Source organism: Hyperolius riggenbachi, chromosome 8 (genome assembly GCF_040937935.1).
Source record: "Hyperolius riggenbachi isolate aHypRig1 chromosome 8, aHypRig1.pri, whole genome shotgun sequence".
Classification (NCBI taxonomy): Eukaryota; Metazoa; Chordata; class Amphibia; order Anura; family Hyperoliidae; genus Hyperolius; species Hyperolius riggenbachi.
In genome coordinates this window covers 237995089-238018439 of record NC_090653.1, presented here as the reverse complement: position 1 = coordinate 238018439, position 23351 = coordinate 237995089, and the positions used below count along the sequence as shown (strand labels likewise).

Here is a 23351-nt window from a genome sequence, read left to right as displayed (position 1 = left end):
GACTGTATTTTTGTCCCATTCACTACAATTGAAGAAGAACTGAAGTTTGCAACACGTAACAACATCAAAAATCATACAGCAGTGCCAAGAACATGTCTGCAGTGTAACTAGCATTGTAGGAACAACTTCACACTGTGTTGATGTGATGCTTTTTAATGTAATGGGCAGTGCAGAATTAATTTTTATTAAATTATTTTATGTTTTTTATTAACACTGCCATATTCTGCAGGCAGCACTTTACTGAGTCTATAGTCATGCCACTAGCTGTCCCTCAGAGGGGCATACAATCTAATCCCTACCATAGTCATATGTTCATATGTCCGTCATGCGTGGAGTTTGTATGTCCTCCCCATGTTTGTGTAGGTTTTCTACAGGCACTCTGGTTTCCCACCTCCCACCTCATCCCAAAAACACACAAATGAATTAAATGGGTTCCCCAAAATTGGCCTGGGTCACATTGTTTAAATAGGGCTGATCTCTATTTGGTCAGTGTAGCACACAACGTCTATAATTAAGACAGTGGAAACTTTTCCATCCATCAATGAACCTCATGCCCGTCAAACCAGACTGTGCGTTGTGTTATAAAGCAACTCATCACACAGGCATAGACATAAAGGGTCCTTAGAGTCAAAAGCTAGTGCTAAATCAATCAGCACTAGCATAGTGCTGCCTTTACTTTAGCTTAATAGGTTGTTATAATTTCAAACACCTGCCATTCATAGTGACTGGAATCCAGCGTATGAACACAGAAACATTTGTCTTACCCTCAGGCTGTCCTTCTCAGGCAGAAAGGTCTTGTGATAGAGATGCATGACAGGTCCTCTTACACACAGTCTGTAATGTTCTGCTACATATACCCCAGTCGCTGTACTCTGTACCCATGTGTTGGGTCAGCTCTGCTACTCTGGTCACTAATTACTAACATACTAATTAACAAATGTAACCTGGCAACAACAGTCATAGGATAGGATTGAATACACATAAAGGAATCACATGCGGAACACTCCGAACAAAACATGATTGATATTTCTTACATCCCTCAGCATCATTCTGAGATAGCGGGATCCTTCCAGCAAAGTGACTAAAGTAAGACTCCGGTCTTCTATAGAAATGGGCAATCTGCAGCACAGCTCAGTACATTGACTAAACATTATTATACTTTCCCCAAATGGCTGCAGTCCAAAGTGCAGAAGTGGAAGGACTTGTCAGTGTTGTTCCTGCCAACTGCATGACCACACTTTTTGCATGGCTCCTAAGCACCTCTAACCTGGTCACAGACACACCATTTGTCCGAAGCAGGAAAAAAGGGCCCAGGAGCCCTTACGGAAAAAAAGGTGCCTATGATAAAAGCAGCATTTAGCGGTATACTACGGAAATTCAGGCGCATGGTGGGAGCAGCTAGCTCCCAATTTTACCTTTTTGCTGCAAATCACGACGATTTGGTAAATTTGGGTGCCCATAGGCGTCCGATTAGTTGCAAGAAAGGCCATTTGGTAGCGGACAGGCTTTTCAATTCAAGAATTGTAATACATTTTTCCACCTGATTCTAACATTTAAAAAATCTAACCAATGTACCACACATATACGTTTAATTTTTCCCCAATTATGAAAGAAAAGATTGAAAACTTTAAGAAAATCTATCCAACACTTTCATTAAAAAAATAAATAAATAATAATTAATTAATAATAATAATTTCTACAGAAAAATCAAAAGCTTTTTTTTATTCGAGTGAAAATTGTGATCGGATTTCCCTTTTTCTCAGGTTTTCCTCAATCGGGAGTAGTGGAAATTTTTAGATCAATCTTTTTCAAGATTGTATGGCGTGTGGTAGATTGACAATTTTTATTATGTAGAGACGCAAGCTATTTTTTCAGAGTTTCCAATTATTTTTTTTCCATAATCGGGGAAAAAAATGAGCACACGTGTGGTACATTGGTCAGATTTTTCAAATGTTACAATCAATTTTGAAAAATCGGTTGTAAATCTTGCATTGAAGATAAATGTAAAAAATTGCATGGTATGGTGCCACCTTTAGGCAGACAGTTCCAATAGAGTTAAAGCAAACCATGAACATCTGCAGACCATAAAAAAACCCTGCAGTGCTTAATGCTTTTAAACGTCAGGAAAGTAATTTCCCCAGATGCAACTTTAATGCAGATACAATGCAGCAGCAGAAGCTGTTTTTTATTAGATGCGTCTCAAAGAAAGAATTGATTTTGTAGAGATCCACTTACGGACACTCGACTTCCTGTCTGTGATCTGGTCTTGTTAATCTTCTCCATCTCCACAGTCAGTGGGTACCATGATCAATGCAGGAGAAGCAGGCGTAGGTACAAATCACACAGACTCCCAGCCGTCTACAGACCTGAAACACAGTGTGATAGGTTGAGCAACCCGGAAAATAAAATGGAAATGGGTAGACTTATGAAGACAGGTGGAGGCAAGAGTGGAACAGTTTCTCAGGGCAACCCTGGTTTCAGTTACCCATAGCAACCAGTTAACCTGTTGTTTCAAATTTGGGGCAATTATGACAACCAAAGATTGTGGACTTGTTGTTGTGGGTTACATGTATATTATTACAGGGGAATGTTCTGGGATAGGTTTAAAATGGAGGAAGAGTGAAACGGTCATGCTGTGAGGTAACATTCTTTCTGCAGTAAGCCTTTTTTTACACAGATGTATTTTAAAACACCTGGAGAAAGCACATGCAGCGTTTGTATGCATGAGTCCAGGTGTATTGCCAGTGCTTATTGTATGGTTGATATCAGTTTTCAGTTTTCTGACATGGCTGGATTTGTGGAGAGGCCACCAAGGCCCAGGCATTGGGGGGCAGGTGGCCAAGGGGCGGCTGGACACGGAAGAGGGATTGATGCATATGGAGGAAGAGGCTGCAAATGGAATACAGAGGTTGCATATAAGGAGCAACACACGGAAATAAGGAGCTGCTGCCCAAGGGACCTGTATAGAACTGAAGGATATAAAGGGTAGAAAACCGAGAGCCCAATATAGTGTAGTATGTATTGGAGAATGGAATAGGTAATATGAAACGTAAGTCATATACTTACAAACCAGGGTTACCTCCAAGGCAACCACTGAAAAGGCAGGTGGGGAGAACAAGCCTGTCCCCACTCAGGAATAAGACGTCGCTCTCTGTGGATAGGGAAAAAAGAGGGTGTAGCACCCTTCCACCAAGGGTGGAGATCTTGGTATATGGAGATGTACAGAGGCGCCAGTAGGAAAAAAGTCACTAAAACTCTTTAAAACATTCGGGATGCAGTGGTGGACCAGCCAACCCAAAACAGACAAAAGTACTGTCGATTAAAGTTGTAGACAATTTATTCACAAACTATAACAAGTTGCAACGTGTTTCGCAGGCAAAATCCCGCTTCATCAGGCAATAAACAGGAGTGATACACAGCACGGAGTCCAAATAGCGTTGGCACCTCGCAGAGCAGGATATTGCCTGCGAAACGCGTTGAAACTTGTTATAGGAGTTTGTGAATAAATTGTCTAAAACTTCAATCGACAGTACTTTTGTCTGTTTTGGGTTGGCTGGTCCACCACCGCATCCCGAACGTTTTAAACGGTTTTAGTGACTTTTATCCTACTGGCGCCTCTGTACATCTCCACATACATAGAACTGAAGGAGTCTGCTGTACATGAAGATTAGGCATGGAAGAGGAAGGTGTACTAGGAATAGGAGGGGGTTCTGCACATGGAAGGGAAGCTGCAAGAAAGTTGGCCTAGGCCCTAGGGGGAGAAAAAGTATAAATTTGACCTTGGTTTCTGAACTTGGGGTTTAAACACTTAAAGGAATCATCATCCAAAAGTAATGCAAATCCGATTTACTTACCTGGGGCTTCCTTGAAGCTGTCTGTTGCTATCTCATGATTTGTGGCAGGGTTCACAGCTGGGGAAGCTGTCTGTCCCACGCTGACAGCTCCATTTGCAGCTGCCGGCCCGGGGTCCCCGCACAGTGCAGAGGATGACCTCAAAGTCGTCTTTAATGCGCCTGCGTGAAGCGCCACTGTCAATCAAGCCCACTTTGTCCGCGGCGTACTGCACCGTACGGGGACCCCGGGCCGGCGGCTGCGAACAGAGCTATCAGAGTGGGACAGACAGCTGCGAGGGGCTGGAGAAAGCCCCAGGTAAGTAAATCGGATTTAAATTACTTTTGGCTAATGATTCCTTTAAAAAACTCGATAGAGTACGTAATCATGTGCAGTAAGGTGATCAGTTCTTGCAGGTGAATTTATCCTGGGGAATACACGGAGGAGCACATGATCAATTTGTCATTTTTTGATTGGCTGGTTATTTTGACTAGCCTACCCAGGAACCAGAAATGAGACATTATCACATGTGCTTTGCAGAAAAGTAGTGCAGGTTGTATATTTTATTAAATCCTACACAGAATCGCACATGGACTCCTGACAATGCAGAAGCCACATAGGAAAGCATTGCTTCCCCAGCTGTGAACCCTGCCACAAATCATGAGATAGCAACATTCTTTGATCTGCCAACCCACATTTTCTCCAGCTACGTCCTTCTCCCTCACCCACAAATGTGCCAATTTTTCATTTTGATGTGATTGTTGCTGTTATTGGATGCCATCAATTTGCCAGCAGATGGAGCAATTCAATGAAATGCAATAGGCCTCTTTCACACTCATGTGTTTTAACTTTCCATAGCAGTGCATTGTGAACAAAGGTTTAGGCTGGATTTACACTTAGATGCATTGTGTTGAGTTGTGTCCCATTTTGTAGAGTGTAGAATATATCACTTCAGCGCTGAATCATATACGTCCACCACCGAAATCACCATAAAAATAGATGCGCTTACCAGAAACTTACAGACCTTAACTACAGGGTCTGCAATATAGCCTTATGAGGTCAGCAGCGGGTATCTTCACAGCCGGCCTCCTCTCCAGATAAACCGAATAATTCAAATCCTTATGTGCAGTGTTTCACCATATCAGGGCATGTAAAGAAACAATACACATCTAAGCGTATCTATAGCGATTTTAATAAAGCTCCATAAAAACCGGTTTTACTATCAAAGTTTTATCAGGAAGCCCCTGATGAAACTTTGATAGTGAAACCGGTCGGGTGAGGCGGACGTGTGGCTGGACGGCGTCCTATGATTGATGTGCTGTTTTCATTGTGGGTCCCTGTGATAAGGGCCCAGATGTGAGTGATTCTTTTAAAACTTTTTATGTTGTTTTTATGGAGCTTTATTAAAATCGCTATAGATACGCTTAGATGTGTATTGTTTCTTTACATGCCCTAATATGGTGAAACACTGCACATAAGGATTTGAATTATTCGGTTTATCTGGAGAGGAGGCCGGCTGTGAAGATACCCGCTGCTGACCTCATAAGGCTATATTGCAGACCCTGTAGTTAAGGTCTGTAAGTTTCTGGTAAGCGCATCTGTTTTTATGGTGATTTCGGTGGTGGACGTATATGATTCAGCGCTGAAGTGATATATTCTACATTGATTAAGACGCTATACTAAAGTGTTGGACTTTGGCTGCTACATATATTGTTCCATAATAATTAATGGGTTTTGGTTGCGCTGATATTTGTTTGATCATTTTGTAGAGTGACCAGATTTTCGTTGGTTCAACCTGGGACGGTGGGGGGGAGAGGGGGGGGGGGATTGGCAAAAAATGGGGGGCGCGCCGCGCCGAAAACTGGGTGTGGCCATGACATTGTATTGGCAGAGCTAACATAATGATGTAACAGTGAGGCATAAGAAAGCAGTGTTTATGCCATGATGTGGTCAGACGAGGTTTCGCATCATGGGTGTGCAGAAACTGTGTGATGCTATTTAATAGTATACCGTAACCCCAAAGCAGCAAGCATAGCCAACTATGACCATTAAATAATAAATGCAGCAATAGTTACCCCAGACACCAGAAAATAAACGCAATGTGGGCAAAATATCAGCACAAAATAAATGCAATGCGCAACATGTCAGCACAAAATAAACGCATTGTGGGCAACATGTCAGCACAAAATAAACGCAATGGGCAACATATCAGCACAAAATAAACGCAATGGGCAACATGTCAGCACAAAATGAACACATTGTGGGCAACATGTCAGCACAAAATAAACTCATTGCGGGCACAAAATAAACGCACTGCGGGCAAACATGTCAGCACAAAATAAACGCACTGTGGGCAATGTCAGTACAAAATAAATGCAATGTGGGCAACATGTCAGTACAAAATAAATGCAATGTGGGCAACATGTCAGTACAAAATAAACGCACTGTGGGCAACATGTCAGCACAAAATAAACGCACTGTGGGCAACGTCAGTACAAAATAAATGCAATGTGGGCAACATGTCAGTACAAAATAAACGCAATGCGGGCAACATGTCAGCACAAAATAAACGCACTGTGGGCAACATGTCAGCACGAAATAAACGCAATGGGCAACATATCAGCACAAAATTGTTAAGCTTGGAGGTGTAATCTCCACAGTCAGCATACAACACATAAGCTGACGTGAAGGAGGTACACACACCAGCACAAGGGATCAGGATATCCCCAGTTTAGTGGAGGAGAGGACTGACTCCAATAGGAGATTGTGGCGCACAGAGCCGGTGCAGATCCGAACAGCCACAAACAACACTTTCGTAATAACGTCTCAGCGCAAAGTAGCGCTGAGCGCATAAACCAGGACTGAGGAGATCAGAATAAGTAGACAGAATGAACGCTTGCTAGCTAGCGGCTACTTAGCGACAGCAAGCGTCCAAAACCAGACAGACTGGAATGAGGCAGCCAATGCGTTGCGGCGATGGCGTGCCTCACAAAGACAGGACAGAATAGTCAGAAAATAGCAGGATCGAGACAGATGAACGTAACACAGATAAATATACAATAAGTATGTTTTCCTAGCGTATTACAATTACAGCTATCAATGAAACTCTTTGTAAGGTCTGACTAACATATGTATATATCGGCAATGAACCGATATATGACATAAGCAGGAACGCTGACTAAGACTGGAGTAATACAGGGAACAGGACTCAGAAGGATTCGCTATCTCTTCGCAGAGATGAACGCAATCCACAAACAGAACCAGGAACAGGATAACTAGCTCAGCACGGGTGTTCACGGTACGCGCAAACTACCAAAACGTGCTGGAAAACTGACTAACTGAACACAGGAAATAAACAGTTCGTGTACGTATATATCAGCGACACTGATATATTAACGTAACACGAATACAAGGAAAATAACAAAATGCGCAAGTATGCGTATATATTGGCGATGGACCAATATATGACACAAGACAAGCAAGTAGCAACTTCTAGAACAAGAGCAGAACTAGGAGGACTCGCTGACCCCTTCGCAGGAGTCAGCGCAGTCCACACGGACCAGGAACGAGGTGGGGCACGAGCAGAGTAACAGATACAATCTGAGACTATGATAGCCCATGAGGCATTGCAGGAAGCAGTTCTTTATACTGAGGTCATCCAATGGGAGCAGACCTGCAGATTCCCACACAAGTGAATGGTAATTAATCACAGGCTGATAGCAGGAAAAGGCAGACAATGATATGCAGCCTGCAGGAAAGGGACCGCCCCTCCACTGCAGCAGACAATGTTTGTTTACACAAAAGCATACCAAACTGTCATAAACCTCAGAGCGACTGCAGATGGAATCAGCAACTAGTTTAAGTGCAAACCAAACTATGCAAGCAAATGCATGTAATGACATCAGAACTGCTTGGTTTGCAACACCACTGCAGTCAGCAGTAAACGCTGCAAAAGCGATCATAACAGTACCCCCTCCCTTAAACGCGGCCTCTGGACGCCTATGAAAACTGACATATTTCTCCTGAACCACCCAAACCAAAAAATCAGAAGTGGGAAATCCAGCAAACTGATCTGACTGAAAATTCATGAAGGTCGGATCCGTCCGACAAAACCAAATTCCCGAATCAGTCTCACCAAAACTAGACCAATTGGAACCAGAACCTACCGAACCATGCCCGTCAGCACTACAAGCCTCAGTGTGACACCCATCAGAACCACGACTTCCAGAAAACAACCCCAAGAAACTCTCTGCGCGATACCCACCGCCTTCCAAGGACTGTCCAAAAACGCCAAAGCCTTTGCAATGCCCACCGGAACTGTCCTTACCAACACAAAACCCACTGTTGAACCAGTCCAAGGTACCAGGACAAGTTTCCTCAGAGATCTCCCAGAACACTTGGAAGCTCCAAAGAGATCCCCACAGGTCAGAACGCCCCTTAGGCTCACATGGAGAACTATCAAGAACCCCTATGGAACCCAAGGCAACTCCAGAGTCAGGGTCACAAGGACAAACATCAAGATCAGGGCTTTTAGGGACCAGAACCATCTCCGGGCATGCAGGCCAACCGGCAACATCAGAACATGTCTCCACTAGGGAAGCACGTGAGCACGCTAACACAGACACATCTGGGCAGTTTGGCATACGAAGCACATCTGGGCACACCGGCACAAGAGAAACCTCTGGGCATGTCAAGGAACTGCGAACCTCAAAGTCAGTCAAGACAGGACCGAAACCAGAACTGGGCAAAAAAAATTCATCATGACTAGACTTCATAGTTACTGGATTCTCACTAAAAACTGCAGGATCAGACTTAGATGTCGCTGATTCCAACAGGGTTATTAACAAATCATGTTCAGGGGCATTTACAAGACAGGGCAAATCTTCTGATGTATGCACTGAACTAGACAGGGTTCCCATAGCTTCTTCTGGACTAGACAGAGACTCATCAAATACACTGGACTGGAGCTCATGAAGGGCTGCAAAACAAGTCAATATTGCAGCAATCCCCACTGAACTAGGCAAAACTGAGTAACTCACTGGACAGGAAGGGGGCTCTGGAACTTCTGCCACACCGGCCAGAGAACCAGAATTTTCCAGGATACAGGGCTGGGTTTCAGAAACACTCATTAACCCGGACTGAAATTCTGAGATTTCTATTATTTTTTCCAGCGAGTCAGAATTATCCATGTTACAGGGCAAGACTTTTGAAACATTCAGAGGACAGGGCTGGAGTTCCTCGGCTGTTACAACACTGGAGAGGGACTCAACAACATTGGTTAAATCAGACTGTGTACAGGGCAAGGTATCTAACACACTTGCTGACAAGGACAATATTTCAATGGCTTCTGCTTCGCTGGGCAGAAATTCATCAAGTTTTATTAGAGCAGACTGTAATTCCAAAACAGCTGCTAGACAAGTGAATATTACTGCAACACCAACTGAGGTAAGCAGTGCCTCAGACTGTTCTGCTAGAGGGTTTGAAGTATCCAAAGTACTGGGTGAAGCATAAGACTCTGTGACCACAGCTTCACTGGACAGTATCACCGAACAGTCCACACTGCAGGGCAAAACCATGGAAGCACCTGCTGGACAGCATAATGATTCTGTGACCTGAGTTTCATTGGAGAGATCTACTGCACAATTCATGGTACAGGGCAAGTTCACTGGAACATTTTCTGAACACGGTAATAATTCTGCGATTTCGGACTCACATAGCAGACGCTCTGAGTTATTCATGAAACTAGAGTGAGGTGTAGAAACAGGAAGATCAAAACACAATGTTTGCGCATCTAAATCACCATTCAATTGTGAAATTGGAAAATTCAGATGCTGGGGTTCTGAGATTTCTGGACAGGATTGCTGGGACTCAGAAACTGATGTAGTGCATCTATTGGCATCTGCTGGATCAGACAGGAGTTGAACTTTATTAACACAGGTAATTTCTGCAGAAGTGTTTGCAGAGACAGGTAAGATTTTTCTGGTGTCTGTTTCACTGAACAAAGATTCATGAGTACTGGCTAGGCTGGACTCAGAAGTCAGCAGGACCTCTGGGTCCTCTGCTGAGAAATTTGTGCAGGGCAAGATTAAGGAAGTATTAGTAATTTCTGTCTTACTGGGAAGTAACACTGAGTTATCCATGGTACAGGGTGGAATTACAGGAACTTCGATTTCACACAAAAGGAGCTCTGAATCACTCGCTGAATCAGCCAAAGGTGCTGAAGCAGGCGAGTCCTCAGGAACTGAGGAAGTGGAACAATCTCCACTTGACAGTGTGTCTTCCCTGGTATCAACTGATTGAATCGCATAAAAATCGTCCAGAATCATTCTCCACACATCGATCAATGGAGCCACAAAGTCATACCCACACACACCAGTTTTTATTAGGTTATAGGCAGACTTAATGCATGCATTCAATACTAATTCACTTTTTGCACTGTAAAACTGACAAAATGAACTTGCATCTTTCTTCCATTCATAGACCAGGGCTTCCATCTCTCCTTTCTCAAATGGAGGATCCCATGCATATTTAACAGCTGAGCATTCCGGCTGATCATAGTTTGCAAATGTGTTAGTGGCAGAAACAATTGGGTTATTTAGCAGGTGATTGGCCGATTTCTTATTCCTAAGGATCTCCAGTACCTGTAGCAAGTGTTGAACTGTAGTGTATGCAAATTTCCCTTGCTGCACGAATAAATTGATCTGTTCAATACTCTGTAATATATCTTCATAATCATATTCAGATAATTCATTTAAACAAGAACCTTTATTTTCCCTGGCTAGCAATGAAAGTTCATTAGTAGTTTCATAGGTCCATTTGACTCCCCTGAATGGTGACTGAATTTCATTATCTGCTAATGGTGGAGTCTCGTTACAGATCTGATGCGCAGTCGCTAAGGGCAACGACTCCGCTGATTGTAACGCTTTTCTTTTGGAGCGTTTACGTTTGGCTTTAGACCCTGCTGCCTTAGCAGAAGAAAAGTTATCAGAACAATTATCTGCTTGCTGATTATTTTTGTAGGCAGTAGAAGGAGCAGCTGATTGACAAGCTGCCAGGAGCTTATCAAAAGGGCTAGGCAAATCGGTTTTGCGCAGCCAGTTATGGATCACAAACGCTAGAAATTCCAGTGGTCTTTCTTTTAAATTGGTATGATCCAAGACATCGTAGGCCCACTGAAACAATCTTCCCTTAAATAAAACATAAACTAGCTGGGGGGCCCACGTTGAAACAGGAGTAGCCTGGAGCTCAGGGTTGGCCAGGAACCTGGCACATTCAGAAAAAAACTCATTTTCTGTTTCAGAATTGAGCTTCTCAAATTTCTTAAAGGAACAGGAACCATAACAAACAGTGTCATTTTTGCTGGGAACCCCCCCCACAATGGGGATTGGTAGTGGGGCTATCATAATGTTAAGCTTGGAGGTGTAATCTCCACAGTCAGCATACAACACATAAGCTGACGTGAAGGAGGTACACACACCAGCACAAGGGATCAGGATATCCCCAGTTTAGTGGAGGAGAGGACTGACTCCAATAGGAGATTGTGGCGCACAGAGCCGGTGCAGATCCGAACAGCCACAAACAACACTTTCGTAATAACGTCTCAGCGCAAAGTAGCGCTGAGCGCATAAACCAGGACTGAGGAGATCAGAATAAGTAGACAGAATGAACGCTTGCTAGCTAGCGGCTACTTAGCGACAGCAAGCGTCCAAAACCAGACAGACTGGAATGAGGCAGCCAATGCGTTGCGGAGATGGCGTGCCTCACAAAGACAGGACAGAATAGTCAGAAAATAGCAGGATCGAGACAGATGAACGTAACACAGATAAATATACAATAAGTATGTTTTCCTAGCGTATTACAATTACAGCTATCAATGAAACTCTTTGTAAGGTCTGACTAACATATGTATATATCGGCAATGAACCGATATATGACATAAGCAGGAACGCTGACTAAGACTGGAGTAATACAGGGAACAGGACTCAGAAGGATTCGCTATCTCTTCGCAGAGATGAACGCAATCCACAAACAGAACCAGGAACAGGATAACTAGCTCAGCACGGGTGTTCACGGTACGCGCAAACTACCAAAACGTGCTGGAAAACTGACTAACTGAACACAGGAAATAAACAGTTCGTGTACGTATATATCAGCGACACTGATATATTAACGTAACACGAATACAAGGAAAATAACAAAATGCGCAAGTATGCGTATATATTGGCGATGGACCAATATATGACACAAGACAAGCAAGTAGCAACTTCTAGAACAAGAGCAGAACTAGGAGGACTCGCTGACCCCTTCGCAGGAGTCAGCGCAGTCCACACGGACCAGGAACGAGGTGGGGCACGAGCAGAGTAACAGATACAATCTGAGACTATGATAGCCCATGAGGCATTGCAGGAAGCAGTTCTTTATACTGAGGTCATCCAATGGGAGCAGACCTGCAGATTCCCACACAAGTGAATGGTAATTAATCACAGGCTGATAGCAGGAAAAGGCAGACAATGATATGCAGCCTGCAGGAAAGGGACCGCCCCTCCACTGCAGCAGACAATGTTTGTTTACACAAAAGCATACCAAACTGTCATAAACCTCAGAGCGACTGCAGATGGAATCAGCAACTAGTTTAAGTGCAAACCAAACTATGCAAGCAAATGCATGTAATGACATCAGAACTGCTTGGTTTGCAACACCACTGCAGTCAGCAGTAAACGCTGCAAAAGCGATCATAACAAAAATAAATGCAATGGGCAACATGTCAGCACTAAATAAACTCATTGCGGGAACAAAACAAATGCACTGCGGGCAAACATGTCAGCACAAAATAAACGCACTGTGGGCAATGTCAGTACAAAATAAATGCAATGTGGGCAACATGTCAGTACAAAATAAATGCAATGTGGGCAACATGTCAGCACAAAATAAACGCACTGTGGGCAACGTCAGTACAAAATAAATGCACTGTGGACAAACGTCAGTACAAAATAAACGCGCTGTGGGCAACATGTCAGCACAAAATAAACGCGCTGTGGGCAACGTCAGTACAAAAAAAACGCACTGCGGGAAAACATGTCAGCACAAAATAAATACTCTGCGGGCAAACATGTCAGCACAAAATAAACGCACTGTGGGCAACATGTCAGCACAAAATAAATGCACTGTGGGCAACGTCAGTACAAAATAAACGCACTGCGGGCAAACATGTCAGCACAACATAAATGCACTGCGGGCAAACATGTCAGCACAAAATAAATGCACTGCGGGCAAACATGTCAGCACAAATCAACGCACTGCGGGCAAACATGTCAGCACAAAATAAACGCACTGCGGGCAATTGTCAGCACAAAATAAACGCACTGCGGGCACACGTCACCAGAAAATAAAGGCACTATGGGCAAACATTTCACCAGAAAATAAACGCACTATGGGCAAACATTTCACCAGAAAATAAACACAATGGGGCAAACATTTCACCAGAAAATAAACGCACTGCGGGCACACGTCACCAGAAAATAAACGCACTGCGGGCAAACATGTCACCAGAAAATAAACGCACTGCGGGCACACATGTCACCAGAAAATAAACGCACTACGGGCAAACATGTGTGTTTCGCATCATGGGTGTGCAGAAACTGTGTGATGCTATTTATTAGTATACCGTAACCCCAAAGCAGCAAGCATAGCCAACTATGACCATTAAATAATAAATGCAGCAACAGTTACCCCAGACACCAGAAAATAAACGCAATGTGGGCAAAATTTCAGCACAAAATAAATGCAATGGGCAACATGTCAGCACAAAATAAACGCAATGGGCTTGATTCACAAAGCGGTGCTAACTGTTAGCACGCCTGTGAAAACCCCCTTAGCACGTCTAAACAAGCTTTTCGCGCATAAAACTTTACGCGCGCAAAACTTTATGCGCGTAAAACTTTACGCGCGTACTGCACAGAGCGCAGGGCGCTCCGCGCAAAGTGCCCATTAAAGCCTATGGGACTTAGCGCGCGTAAAACTTTGCGCGCGTAAAGTTAGCACGCGATCTGATTGAGAAATCCGGTGCTAACCTACTTAGCACCCTGGTTAGCGCGTCTAAAGACTTTAGATGTGCTAAGTAGGTTAGCACCGCTTTGTGAATCAAGCCCATTGTGGGCAACATGTCAGCACAAAATAAACGCAATGGGCAACATGTCAGCACAAAATAAACACAATGGGCAACATGTCAGCACAAAATAAACGCATTGTGGGCAACATGTCAGCACAGAATAAACTCATTGCAGGCACAAAACAAACGCACTGCGGGCAAACATATCAGCACAAAATAAACGCACTGTGGGCAACATGTCAGTACAAAATAAACGCAATGCGGGCAACATGTCAGCACAAAATAAACGCACTGTGGGCAACGTCAGTACAAAAGAAATGCACTGTGGGTAAACATGTCAGCACAAAATAAACGCACTGTGGGCAACGTCAGTACAAAAGAAATGCACTGTGGGTAAACATGTCAGCACAAAATAAATGCGCTGTGGGCAACATGTCAGCACAAAATAAACGCGCTGTGGGCAACGTCAGTACAAAATAAACACGCTGCGGGAAAACATGTCAGCACAATATAAACGCACTGCTGGCAAACATGTCAGCACAAAACAGACGCACTGTGGGCAACATGTCAGCACAAAATAAACGCGCTGTGGGCAACGTCAGTACAAGATAAACGCACTGCGGGCAAACATGTCAGCACAAAATAAATGCACTGCGGGCAAACATGTCAGCACAAAATAAACGCACTGCGGGCACACGTCACCAGAAAATAAACGCACTACAGGCAAACATATCACCAGAAAATAAACGCAATGTGGGCAAACATTTCACCAGAAAATAAACGGACTGCGGGCACACGTCACCAGAAAATAAACGCACTGCGGGCACACATGTCACCAGAAAATAAACGCACTGTGGGCAAACATGTCACCAGAAAATAAACGCACTGCAGGCAAACCTGTCACCAGAAAATAAACGCACTGTGGGCACACATGTCACCAGAAAATAAACGCACTGCGGGCGAACATGTCAGCACAAAATAAACGCACTGCGGGCACACGTCACCAGAAAATAAACGCACTGCGGGCACACATGTCACCAGAAAATAAACGCACTGCGGGCACACATGTCACCAGAAAATAAACGCACTGCGGGCAAACATGTCACCAGAAAATAAACGCACTGCGGGCACACATCACCAGAAAATAAACGCACTGCGGGCACACATGTCTCCAGAAAATAAACGCACTGCGGGCACACATGTCTCCAGAAAATAAACGCACTGCGGGCAGACATGTCACCAGAAAATAAACGCACTGCGGGCAAACATGTCACCAGAAAATAAACGCACTGCGGGCACACATGTCACCAGAAAATAAACTCACTGCGGGCAAAGTTCACCTGGAAAAAAAAGCATTTACTCACCTGGCAGAAGACTCCTCTGGCACGCATCTCCCCCGGACGATCCTCCTGAAGTCTCCCGCTCTGACAGGCAGAGCAGGGCTACGGCAAGATGGCGCCCGAAGCCCTGTACTCAGAGCCGGGACAAGGTCCTCCAGCACCCAAGGCTGAGACACCAAAGTGCGCCCCTCCATCCCTGCCACCCCAGCCGTCACACACTGATTGCTATTAGACTAAGAGGCGCCACAGGGCCCACAACTTCCCCAACACCTTAATATCTAGTTATCTGGCTTTCAGTCACTGCCATGTATCCCCTTTTCTTATTTCTTTCTGCTTCAAACACAATTAGGAATGACAGCTGAATGAATTTTGCGCCCCCTCCTACACTGCGCCCTGAGGCTGGAGCCTCTCCAGCCTATGCCTCGGCCCGGCCCTGCCTGTACTGGAGACACAAATAGTCTCCAGTACAGGGCTTTGGCAGCCATCTTGCTGTAGCCCTGCTCGCCTGCCGGTGTCGGAACACCGGAAGATAGTAAGGAGGCTGGAGCGCGGCTGCGGGCAATGAACTGGCACGGCGTCTATAGACACCGCTGCCAGTTCATGCAATATAAAGTGACCAGAGTCCCGAGGCCGGGACGTCCCGCTGCTAAAAGCGGGACGTTTCCCGGGACCTCATGCAGCCTGGGACAGCAGACCCCGAATCCGGGACGCGTCCCGGGCAATCCGGGACGTCTGGTCACTCTACATTTTGGCAACTCAATGCAACACATTAAGTGTAAATAGGGCCTGAAAGAGGAACTGTAACCAAGGATTGAATCCCAATCTGTAGCTGATAACCCCTTTCCCGTGAGAAATCTTTACCTTTTCTCAAATAGATCACCAGGGGGTCTGTATGGCCGATATTGGCCTCAATTCACTAAGCTTATCTACTGTCCTTAACAACGTTTCTAGAGTTGTTACCATGGTGATGGTAGTCAGGAAACATTTTACCTCAGACAAACCTAACGTTAACTCTTCTGTCTTTAACCTCCTTGGCGGTAACCCCGTGTGTGACATGGGGTAAGCCGCCGGAGGGTGCCGCTCAGGCCCTGCTGGGCCGATTTACATTTACTTTGCTAGCTGCGCCAGCACCCCGATCGCCGCCGCCGCGCGCCCGATCGCCGCTATCCGGTGCGGCACGCGGCCCCCCCCCCCCAGACCCCGAGCGCTGTCTGGCCAATCAGTGCCAGGCAGCGCCGAGGGGTGGATCGGGTCTCCCAATGACGTCCCGACGTCGCTGACGTTGGTGACGTCATCCCGCCCCGTCGCCATGGCGACGGGGGAAGCCCTCCAGGAAATCCCGTTCTTTGAACGGGATTTCCTGATCGGTGATCGCCGAAGGCGATCGAAGCGGGCGGGGGGATGCCGCTGAGCAGCGGCTATCATGTAGCGAGCCCTCGGCTCGCTACATGATTAAAAAAAAAAAAATTTTTAAAAACTGCTGCGCTTCCCCCTGGCGGTATTTTTCATACCGCCAAGGGGGTTAAGTTAACTCTTCAATCCTTAAAATAACTACATAATTCTACATAATAACTACAGAGGATGAGACTTAACTACAGAGGAGGTAACTTAACTACAGAGGAGGTAACTTAAGGAATGAAGAGATAAGATAACTCTCTCACTGGGTGGAGGTAAGTTTTCTCTTGCCTTATTATCTCCAGAAGAAGTTAGTTTTGAGTGCTTTTTTGAAGGTGTTGAAGGAGGGGGTAAACCTGAAGGGCAGTGGGAGAGAGTTCCACAGGATGGGGGAAGCTATAGTGAAATCCTGTAGTTGTGCATGGGAGTGTGAGATGTGTGGGGTGGTTAGGAGGCTGTTGTTGGAGGAGCGAAGTGGGCGGCCAGGTGTCTATCTGCTGACCAGGTCAGAGATGTAGGTCAGGCAGGACTTGTATTTAGATTTGTAGGCCAAACAGCTCATAGATTTCTTGTGTTTGCTACTGGTATTCAAATGATGTTTGATGGGTATTTGGCACCGTAACACAGTAGCTGAAGTGAAGAATTAGCAAGACAAGTGCTTAGACATTTATGTGAGTTAGCCCTTCGAATGTAAACTCCTTGCGCCAGAGAGCTTCTCTAGTCTGGTGTTCGGTTTCTGTGGTTGTTCTTCTCTAGTTTGTAATCCTTGCCCCTTATTTAAAGTGGACCTGAACTCAGAACTTCCTCTCTGCACTAAAAGATAAGCAATAGCATAGTAACCTTTAAAGAAAAAACATTTCTTTGTTACTGCTCATAGAGCTCCTACAGAGATTCTGTAGAGTGGTTACTTCCTGATATCTGGGGAGCACAGAATGGGTTAACCTCCTGTGTTTACATATTAGCTCAGAATTCGGCAGAGTCAGCAGACAGTGAAATTAAACTAGCTCATTACTTGCTGAGAAGGGAGAATTAAAACATGCTGTTCTATATAAACACACACAGGGTGGACACGGTTGATTCCTCTGTGTTTTCCCTGTCTCCTCTGCAAGTGTTAAAGGGAAATTCCACTTTTGGTTTTATATATATATATATATATATATATATATGTACACACACGCACACAGTGGGATGTGAAAGTTTGGGCAGCGCTGTTAATTGTCATGATTTTCCTGTATAAATCGTGGGTTGTTACGATGAAAAATGTCAGTTAAATATATCATATAGGAGACACACACAGTGATATTTGAGAAGTGAAATGAAGTTTATTGCATTTACAGAAAGTGTGCAATAATTGTTTAAATAAAATAAGGCAGGTGCATAAATTTGTCATTTTATTCATTCCAAAACCTTTAGAACTAATTATTGGTACTCAAATTGGCTTGGTAAGCTCAGTGACCCCTGACCTACATATATAGGTGAATCCAATTATGAGAAAGAGTATTCAAGAGGGTGAATTGTACGTTTCCCTCCTCTTTTAACCAGTTCGGCCTATCTGGACGAGCTTCCTCGTCCAGATAGGCACTGCTGCTGCTGCCGGCTGGTGCGCGCTGGTACGCGCGTGCTCCCGCTGCCCGCCGCTAGCACCCCGATCAGTGAATGGGAATATAATTCCCATTCACGGATCTACCTTCCTCGCAGAAATACAAACACTTTCTCTCCAGAGAGCGCGGTATTCCTGCCCCCAGGAAACGTCTCCCCAGCATTTTAGTTCCTGGATGCGCGATCGTTCGCATCCAGGACTTTTTTCACTGTGGCCATCTTGTGGCCAAATAGTAAACTGCACCCACATACATATTTAATAAAAAAAAATATTATTTTACATTTAAAATTAGCAGTTCCCTCCCATACCAAAAATTACCCACATACACTTTTTTTTTTTATTAAAAAAACAAAAATAAAAAATACAATTAAAAAAAAAAAAACAACATAAATAGTTACCCAAGGGTCTGAACTTTTTAAATATGCATGTCAAGAGAATATGTTATTATATTATTTAAAATTATAAGCTTATAAATAGTGATGGACGCAAATTGAAAAAATGCACCTTTATTTCTAAATGAAATATCGGCACCATACATTGTGATAGGGACATCATTTAAACGGTGTAATAACCGGGACAGATGGGCAAATAAAATACATGAGTTTTAATTACGGCAGCGTATATTAATTTCACACTATAATGGCCAAAAACTGAGAAATAATGATTTTTTTTCATTTCTTTCTTAATCTTCCTGTTAAAATAGATTTAGAAAAAAATAATTCTTAGCAAAATGTACTACCCAAAGAAAGCCTAATTAGTGGCGGAAAAAACAAGATATAGATCAATTAATTGTGATAAGTAGCAATAAAGTTATAGGTGAATGAATGGGAGGTGAACGTTGCTCGGATGCATGAGATTTTCGGACTGCGGTGCTGAACCGGCTAAATTTCTCTGAAGAGTAGCAGCATGGGGGTCTCAAAACAACTCTCAAATGACCTGAAGACAAAGATTGTTCACCATCATGGTTTAGGGAAAGGATACACAAAGCTGTCTCAGAGATTTCAGCTGTCTATTTCCACAGTTAGGAACATACTGAGGAAGTGGAAGGCCACAGGCTCAGTTCAAGTTAAGGCTCGAAGTGGCAGACCAAGAAAATTCTGGGATAAACAGAAGCGACGAATGGTAAGAACAGTCAGAGTCAATCCACAGACCAGCAACAAAGACCTACAACATCATCTTGCTGCAGATGGAGTCACTGTGCATCGTTCAACCATTCAGCGCACTTTACACAAGGAGATGCTGTATGCAGAGGAATCCTTTTCTCCGCCCACAGCACAAACAGAGCCGCTTGAGGTATTCTAAAGCACATTTGGACAAGCCAGCTTCATTTTGGAATAAGGTGCTGTGGACTAATGAAACTAAAATGTAGTTATTTGGGCATAACAAGGGGTGTTATGCATGGAGGAAAAACACAGCATTCCAAGAAAAACACCTGAAACCTACAGTAAACTATGGTGGTGGTTCCATCATGCTGTGGGGCTGTGTGGCCAGTGCAGGGACTGGGAATATTGTCAAAGTTGAGGGACGCATGATTCCACTCAGTATCAGCAGATTCTGGATACCAATGTCCAGGAATCAGTGACAAAGCTGAAGCTGCGCCGGGGCTGGATCTTTCAACAAGACAATGACCCTAAACACTGCTAAAAAATCCATTAAGGCAAACATGCAGAGGAACAAGTACAACGTTCTGTAATGGCCATCTCAGTCCCCAGACCTGAATACAATTGAAAATCTGTGGTGTGAGTTAAAGTAGAGTGACCAGACGTCCCGGATTGCTCGGGACGCGTCCCGGATTCGGGGTCTGCTGTCCCAGGCTGCATGAGGAAACATCCCGTTTTCAGCAGCGGGACGTGCCGGCCTCGGGACTCTGGCCACTCTATCTTCATGAACTGGCAGCGACGTCTATAGACGCCGTGCCAGTTCATTGCCCGCAGCCCCGCTCCAGCCTCCTTAGTCTTCCGGTGTTCCGACACCGGCAGGCGAGCAGGGCTACGGCAAAATGGCTGCTGAAGCCCTGTACTGGAGACTATTTGTGTCTCCAGTAGAGGGCTTCGGGCGCCATCTTGCCGTAGCCCTGTCAGTGCGGGAGACAAGAGCAGGAGGAATGTGGTCCCGGGAGCAGCGCGCCAGAGGCCGGAGACTTCTGCCAGGTGAGTAAATGCTTTCTTTTCCAGGTGAAATGTGCTCCCATTGCGTTTATTTTCTGGTGAAATGTTTGCCCGCATTTTTCTTTAGAAATGTTTGCCCGCATTGCTTTTATTTTCTGGTGAAATGTTTGCCCGCATTGCGTTAATTTTCTGGTGAAATGTTTGCCGGCATTGCGTTTATTTTCTGGTGAAATGTTTGCCCGCATTGCGTTTATTTTCTGGTGAAATGTTTGCCCGCATTGCGTTAATTTTCTGGTGAAATGTTTGCCCGCATTGCGTTAATTTTCTGGTGAAATGTTTGCTCGCATTGCGTTAATTTTCTGGTGAAATGTTTGCCCGCATTGCGTTTATTTTGTACTGACATGTTGCCCGCATTGCGTTTATTTTGTACTGACATGTTGCCCACATTGCGTTTATTTTGTACTGACATGTTTGCCCGCATTGCGTTTATTTTGTACTGACATGTTTGCCCGCATTGCGTTTATTTTGTACTGACATGTTTGACCGCATTGCGTTTATTTTGTACTGACATGTTGCCCGCATTGCGTTTATTTTATACTGACATGTTTGCCCGCATTGCGTTTATTTTGTACTGACATGTTTGCCCGCATTGCGTTTATTTTGTACTGACATGTTGCCCGCATTGCGTTTATTTTGTGCTGACATGTTGCCCATTGCGTTTATTTTCTGGTGTCCGGGGTAACTGTTACTGCATTTATTATTTAATGGTCATAGATAGCTATGTTTGCTGCTTTGTGGTTACGGTATACTATTAGCATCACACAGTTTCTGCACACCCATGATGCAAAGTGTCGTTTCACCACATCATGGCGTAAACACTGCTTTCTTATGCCTCGCTGTTACATCATTACGTTAGCTCCGCCCATACAATGTCATGGCCACGCCCATTTTTCACCCCTCCCTCCCTCCCTTCCTCCCCGTAGCCGGCCAATCATGGCGATCAACTATCATAGGCTTCTGCTGATCGCAGCGCTGTACTACCCTATTATATGGCGGTTTCGCCGTCTAAGTGTCCTGAGCGGCGATCACCGCTCTGAGACTGAAGGCGGGGCGGAGCTCCGCCCCCCCGAGCAGGAGATGCGTGCGATCTCCTGCTAGCCCCATAGACGGCCATTAACGCCAATCGGCGTGGAGCAGTCGGCAAGTAGTTAAAGAATTATTGCACACTTTCTGTAAATCCAATAAACTTCATTTCACTTTTCAAATATCACTGTGTGTGTCTCCTATATGATATATTTAACTGACATTTTATCGTTACAACCAACGATTTATACAGGAAAATCATGACGATTAACAACGTTGCCCAAACTTTCGCATCCCACAGAGCTCATAGTTCAGTTAGTAGCTAGTAGAAGGTGAGGTATTTTTAATTTAATTTCTTCCATTTAGTTGACCCTTGGGCTTTTGGCATGGTTCCCACTAGAACGCCTATAAAAACTAGCATTTTTGCCTGGTTAGAGTAGGACTCGCCAGATCGGGGACACTTTAGCGCAGTTGGTGAGCTTAAACGCGTTAAAGCGTAACCAAGAGCCCCTGTCACTGTTTTCCTGTTGTGTGCTGCAGCCCCTCTGTATTTATATATTTCTTATGGAGACTGGGGATCTCCAGTGCTGCGTGCATACTTTGCATAGTATTGCATAAAATTTGGTTTGTGCTGCTCATCCCCTGATATATATATATATATTCAATCTATCTGGTTTTACTCTGTATATAACAAGAATCAACATTAATTGGGCAGCACGGTGGCATAGTGGTTAGCTCTCTCGCCTTGCAGCGCTGGGTCCCCGGTTCGAATCCCAGCCAGGGCACTATCTGCACAGAGTTTGTATGTTCTCCCTGTGTCTGTGTGGGTTTCCTTCAGGCATTCTGGTTTCCTCCCAGGCACATCCCAAAAACATACAGATAAATTAATTGGCTTCCCTCTAAATTGGCCCTGGACTAGGATACACACATCTGCACATAAAACACAGCCGTTCCACTGTCTTTCTCTCAGAAACTGGTAGATAGGAGAGTGTACATTTATGACGCAGTAGCCAAGCAGCTCGGGGTGGCCCAAATCCACAAGGAAAATATAGGGGACTAAAAGAGACCGAAAAACCCTCCTACTAAAAAGTTATGCATAACAAATACCATAAAAAAACCAACCCTGTTTTTAATGTATATGCTTTTTTTATACTACCAGAGCATCTCTAACCCTTTGAGGCATGGACTAGTCCCCCACAGGACCTCTGTCCTATGCAGAGCAGGATCATCAACAAGGCAACCTAGGCTGGTGATTGGGGCCTAGTGGGTGTCAAGGGGCCAACCTGCCACCTACTCAGACCTCTCTCCACTTCAGCTTAGCAGAAGGACCACAAAGGGGCCCCAAATCTACTACCTTGTGTAGGGCCCCATTACATCTTAAAAGTGTAACTGTCAGGCATAAAATAAAAAATAAATTCTTTATTTGTTTCTGGTAAACAAGTAATAAGGATGCTAACCAGGCAATCCAAAAGCTAAAAATCACTATTACTTTTCTTGTTCATAAATCATTCCCCAGTTTGATTCTTATTTGGTACATTGCCGCACAAAGGAAGTTGCAGGGCATGCTGGGTTGTCTTTTTTTTACTTCTTTACTTTCCCCTCAGACTTAACTAATGCAGCCTGATTGGCTGAAGCCCCTTTCCCTCCTGTTTTCCCCTCCCACACCTCTGTTCCTCTCTGAGACAATGTACTTTCTATTTCAGAGCTGGGTGGGAGTGCATGAAGACTGGGAGGAGGGCAGGCAATGCATACACAATCAGGCAGAGGAGAGTAAGGGAGGAAATGACATCAGGATTGGCTTCAAGATAGACAAAATGGAGAATCCTAAGAAGTATTTTCTCTTTTTTTACTATAGTAAAATCACTAAAATCATAATGTGGACAGTG

At 44.5% G+C, this 23351-nt stretch overlaps 1 protein-coding gene across 6 annotated transcripts in view; it reads right to left on the bottom strand.

Moving 5' to 3' along the window:
- Positions 1-23351, bottom strand: part of PIP5KL1 (phosphatidylinositol-4-phosphate 5-kinase like 1) — a 129542-nt gene that overhangs the window by 95154 nt on the left and 11037 nt on the right. For all 6 annotated transcript variants that reach the window (XM_068249784.1, XM_068249785.1, XM_068249783.1 and 3 more), the window contains exon 2: positions 2236-2366. Coding sequence is in view for 1 of the 6 variants with exons in the window: in XM_068249789.1 (XP_068105890.1) it covers positions 2236-2283 (48 nt within the window). In the remaining 5 variants the exon portion in view is untranslated. The remainder of the gene's footprint in view (positions 1-2235; positions 2367-23351) is intronic.